Source organism: Salpingoeca rosetta, assembly GCF_000188695.1.
Source record: "Salpingoeca rosetta unplaced genomic scaffold supercont1.30, whole genome shotgun sequence".
Taxonomy (NCBI): Eukaryota; class Choanoflagellata; order Craspedida; family Salpingoecidae; genus Salpingoeca; species Salpingoeca rosetta.
In genome coordinates, this window is record NW_004754904.1 from 489320 (window position 1) to 493910 (window position 4591).

The 4591-nt window shown below is 55.7% G+C and overlaps 4 protein-coding genes across 4 annotated transcripts in view; 3 read left to right on the forward strand and 1 right to left on the reverse strand.

Moving 5' to 3' along the window:
• Positions 1 to 88, forward strand: part of PTSG_12958 (uncharacterized protein) — a gene marked incomplete at both ends in the record, with an annotated part of 1098 nt that extends 1010 nt beyond the window's left edge. The window contains one exon of the mRNA XM_004989237.1: positions 18 to 88. Coding sequence (XP_004989294.1) covers positions 18 to 88 — 71 coding nt within the window. The remainder of the gene's footprint in view (positions 1 to 17) is intronic.
• A 12-nt stretch (positions 89 to 100) lies between these two features.
• On the forward strand, positions 101 to 501 carry PTSG_12959 (uncharacterized protein; the record flags this gene model as incomplete). Its single annotated transcript, XM_004989238.1, has 2 exons — positions 101 to 261; positions 456 to 501. 2 exons carry the CDS (start codon positions 101 to 103, stop codon positions 499 to 501), a joined length of 207 nt encoding a protein of 68 aa, XP_004989295.1.
• Positions 502 to 769: 268 nt separating this feature from the next.
• PTSG_12960 (uncharacterized protein) lies at positions 770 to 2907 on the reverse strand (the record flags this gene model as incomplete). Its single annotated transcript, XM_004989239.1, has 7 exons — positions 770 to 968; positions 1129 to 1166; positions 1342 to 1439; positions 1563 to 1803; positions 2197 to 2265; positions 2353 to 2512; positions 2645 to 2907. The coding sequence occupies 7 exons, from the start codon at positions 2905 to 2907 to the stop codon at positions 770 to 772; spliced, it is 1068 nt and encodes a 355-aa protein (XP_004989296.1).
• Positions 2908 to 3036: 129 nt separating this feature from the next.
• Positions 3037 to 4591, forward strand: part of PTSG_12961 (uncharacterized protein) — a gene marked incomplete at both ends in the record, with an annotated part of 5420 nt that continues 3865 nt past the window's right edge. Inside the window, 2 exons of the mRNA XM_004989240.1 lie at positions 3037 to 3477; positions 4082 to 4555. Of these exons, the coding sequence (XP_004989297.1) occupies positions 3037 to 3477; positions 4082 to 4555 (915 nt within the window). The remainder of the gene's footprint in view (positions 3478 to 4081; positions 4556 to 4591) is intronic.

Consider the following 4591-nt stretch of genomic DNA (forward strand, 5'->3'; position numbering starts at 1 on the left):
CACTGTTCATCGAGCAGGCAAGTGCGCCCCCTCAAATCGGCAACGACGCTCGCACGCGAGCAGCGCCAAGCAGAAGAGCAAGAGATGATCGACGCGGCCCATGCAGTCTGGCAGGATCGCTGAGTCGGTGGATGACGTGCCAACACCCAAGAAACCCAAGAAGAACCATCGATCCAAGTCAATCGACGACACGCAGGTATTTCATCGGGCACTTGACGCGCTCCTTGAGGATTGCAAGCGCGCAAGGGAACAGCAAGAGAGGTAAGCATGTTCTCGTTGTCATTGTATCCGTGGTGTCTGTTCGATGGGTGCTTGCAATTACATTGCGGCGTTTGTAGAGCATTGTTACAACCTGCTATTGAGTCACATAGCCGCCCCGTGCGTCTTTCTTGATGGCGTTTGCATGACAGACAGACCGAAGCTTGGCTTGCGATTGCCAAACTGGTCACCGACAGGCTTTTGCCGCCGCCATCACCTTCGGGCGAAGAGAGAACACCATAAGGCTTCCGCATCATCTAGCGACCGCTGTCCTGCTGTGTGTCTTCAACTCTCATTTTACGTGCTTGTGTGTTTGTGAAGCGTGTGTGCCTTCTCAGCCGTTTCACGCCCATTCGTGTGCGCGTGAGCATGTGCGTGAGTGTGTGTGTGTGTGTGTCTGTGATCGGCAGTTCATCTGTGCGTGTTTAATACACCATTTGCATGCAGAGCTAATCGACATCACACACTGCGTTCATATAGAAGCGACAAACAAAGACAGAGGTGGCCATGATCACACATACTCTTCAAGCTCAGGGGGATCCAGACCCGTGAAGTCAGACGTCTCACACCCGTACAAACAGGTGTGACAATTGCAGAGTAAACACGCGACAAGGCATAGTTTACCGACAGGTTGCCACAGCACCTTGAGGTTCTTGCCGAAGTCAAGGAACGCAAAGATTGTGAAGAGCTTGCCAAAGCCCCATTCCACACTGCATCAGATGTAAGCAAGTATGCATGTTTTTGTCAGTCGTTGAACGAATGGCACGAGAGCATAACAATAGGAGGCTCTGGAGTTCACCACGCACACACACGCTCTCACACACGCAAGACAACACACGCGAGCACACACACAAACACGCGCACACACACCTTTGCCGAAACTTTGACATCAAGTAGTTGTGCCGTCGCTAAAGTCGCCCACCACACATGGATAGGTGCAGACGCGAGAGTAATTGAGTATGCAAACACAGCGTTCGGTGGCTGTGCGAGGTGGATACGTTGTCTTGGTTCGATTGCAGCCAGTAAGGATGTAAGTGAAGGTGGTGTATGTGTGCACGTTTTGTGCACATCATCGGGCCTCACCTTTGCACTTCCTGCGGGCGGCTGTCGGAAAGGCCGTCGAAGCCTGGGGCCCCAGGGATACGCACCGTCCCCATAAAGCATATAGCCATCGGGGACATCTGCAGGCGGGAGCAAAGGCAATACAATGGGATGGACAGTTCAAAGGTCGTTGATCGCACATCCGCCAACCTCACTAGCAAGTTGCTATGACACAAGCAGCCTCTGACAACGTGACAACGTACCAAGTCTGTTGATGTGTCCCTCCACGCGGGACTCATGGTACATCCTGGCGTCGTGGTGAGTCCCTGGGAACGGTCCAAAGAAACTCGCCATCAGTCCACAGGGGGTCATGACCCCCTGGAACTTGATGGCGTGCGTCCGTTTGTAACCTGTATAGAGGATATCCTCAAAGATAACAGGACGACAAACAGACTTCACGGTCCCGTCAATGAAACCGAAGAAGTGGGGAGGTGCTGGGCAGCCCTAGTGGGGGGGGGTGAGCTTGCATTAGCAAACACGCACACACACACGCACGCACACACACAGACGCACACAGACGCACAGATATACACACATACGCACACGCACACGCACACACGCATGCACACACACATACGCACACGCACACACACACGCATGCACACACACACGCACACACGCATGCACACACACATACGCATGCACACACACATACGCATGCACACACACATACGCACACGCACACACACACACGCACACACACACACACGCACGCATGCACACACGCATGCACACACACACACACGCATGCACACAGACACAGGCATACACAGACACACGCATGCACACAGACACACGCATGCACACAGACACACGCATGCACACACACGCACTAACCTTTCGTTCCAAGGTGTCAGCATACAGCTTGCACCGCTCCTTGGACAGCATAGTTTCATCAAACGCAATCTGTACCAAACAAACACAAGGTGGCCAAGTAAGACCAGAGCAGTTCAATACAGACATGCATGACGTGCAAGGCCAGGAACAGCACACCTTGTTCTTGTATCGCGCGAAGAGGTCATCCAGGACGCAGTTGATAACACTTGAGATCTTTGCTTCACTCCATGCCACAAGCGCAATCTGAATCTCCACGAGCCGACAAGGGTATGCCAGTCTGTAGAGTAACAGTGCCAGCGCCTCCACGCCACGGGCCCTGATGCCACACACGACATTCCCATCAGCGATCAACCCTTGAACAACCAAGTGCACAATTAAGCCCCATCAGCTACGACTAATCCGTATCGGTGTACCATTTGCATACCTGTATCCATGGCGAGTAACGTACGTGTCTGGGATGCGAAGTGCATCCGCCAACCGAAGCATATCGTCCACAGTATTGACGCGGAACAAGCGGTAGAATGCCCCAGGGTCAATGCGATGCAGATCAAGCCTCGCCCCCGGGTCACACCTCACACGTGGGGGCCGTTTACACAGTGACAGGAGTCGCGCAACTAAGACCAATGCCATGTCAACCCTCGAAGACAGCATAGCAAGCATCAACAAGCGCCTGAGGTACCGCCTTTGGCGCCAAGACGAAGACCGAGGCATCCCGCGCGCCCACGACAAACCAACGGCAAAGCCGTCGTAAAGTCAAACTCCGCCACCTTCGCCGAACCACAACCACACCGTCATTTTCCTGCATTGCCGCTTGTAATCTCTCTCTTGTGTGCTACAGCGATGCCAGCTTCGGCACAGACCAGGTTGACGGGCCGCTTCTCGGCGGGGTTTCACCTGTTTCATCATCGGCTGTCTTTATGTCTTGGAGCAGCCCGGCTGCAACCCACGGTTGCGCTGAGCACCGCCGAGGCCGAGTACATGGGCCGTCTCCGGCAGCAGCGCAGGGACGTCGTCTTCCTGCGGCAGCTGCTCATGGACCTCGACGAGCCCGAGGCTGGAGCCACCAAGATGCTGACAGATAACCAGGCGGCCATCGCCATCGGCAACGACCACGTCACCAAGCCGCGCACGAAGCACATCCGGGTACGCCACCACTTCGTGCGGGAGCTCATCGCCGACGGAACCATTGTGCTGCAGCACTGTCCCGGCACGCAGATGGTTGCCGACGCGCTGACCAAGGCACTGGACAAGCAGACCTTCGAGCAGCACCTGCCACGACTGGTGGGAACCTCGACGGCTGAGACGGAGCAGAGGAAGGCAGTTGAGGGGGAGTGTTGAGAGTCAGTGAGTTTCTGTTTTGTGTTGAGTCCTTCCTAATTTGCCTTCTCATGTGGTTTTGTCTTGTTTGCCAACAACACCTGCTTTGTGGGTTTTCCGTTGACAAACATTCCTTTCTCTCTGCTGGCATGTGTGCCAACTGCCTCTCCTCTCCTCCTCCTTCTGCACACGTGAGTTGTGTGTCATGTGTGCCATGTGTGTGTGCATGCCCGTCATGCTTGGCAAATGCCATGTGTGCGTGCCATGCAGTGTTGTGAAGTGTTGTCTGTTGTGTATGCTTGCCTGCAAGCATTCATGCCATGCTTAGCATTGCTCTGCGCGCATGTATGCATGCTGCTCATTGTTTAGATTGTTTGTGTTCGCGCACACGCTGCCCATGTCGCCTTGGCAGCTCTGTTGACTGTGTGTGCACTTGTCTAGTGTTTGTTTGAGCGTGCTGCCCGAGTTGATTTGGCAGCAGCTTGTTGTGCTTGTTCATTCTCCTTGTGTTCTTGTTTGTTGCGTTTGCCTACAGTAAACACACACACCACCTGTCGTGTTTCTACAGGGTCCCCGCACTCGCTCCCGCGCTCAACGCGGCCCGCGCCGCACTGGCGCCCGCCACGACGTGGCGGACCATGATGACGACGATGACGAGGGCGATGGCGACGACCACGGCGCTCACCCATCTTCCTCCTCTTCCTCTCTCCCTTCTTTCGCCACTCCGAGCGGAGGAGCGCAGGTGGCGTCCCGAGCCTCTGGCCTGCTGGATCCCCGTGATCCACAGGTTGACGCAGCCATCTTCGCGTTCCTCCTTGGCGTCCTGACGGGACACCCGCTGCGGCTGGCCATCACCGATAACCGTGGCCGCTCAGGTGTGCTTGCGCTGCGCCGCCTCCGCGAGCGCTACATCCGCAGCGGCAAGGACCACGTCAGCCGTCTCAGGCAGCAGCTGTCCTCGACCACGTGGTTGCCCACGGACACCGTCGACACGTTCATGTCCCGCATCACGGACATCAACTCGCAGCTCCTCGCTGCCGGCGTGTCCATCCCGGAGGACGACCTGCGCACCCTCGTC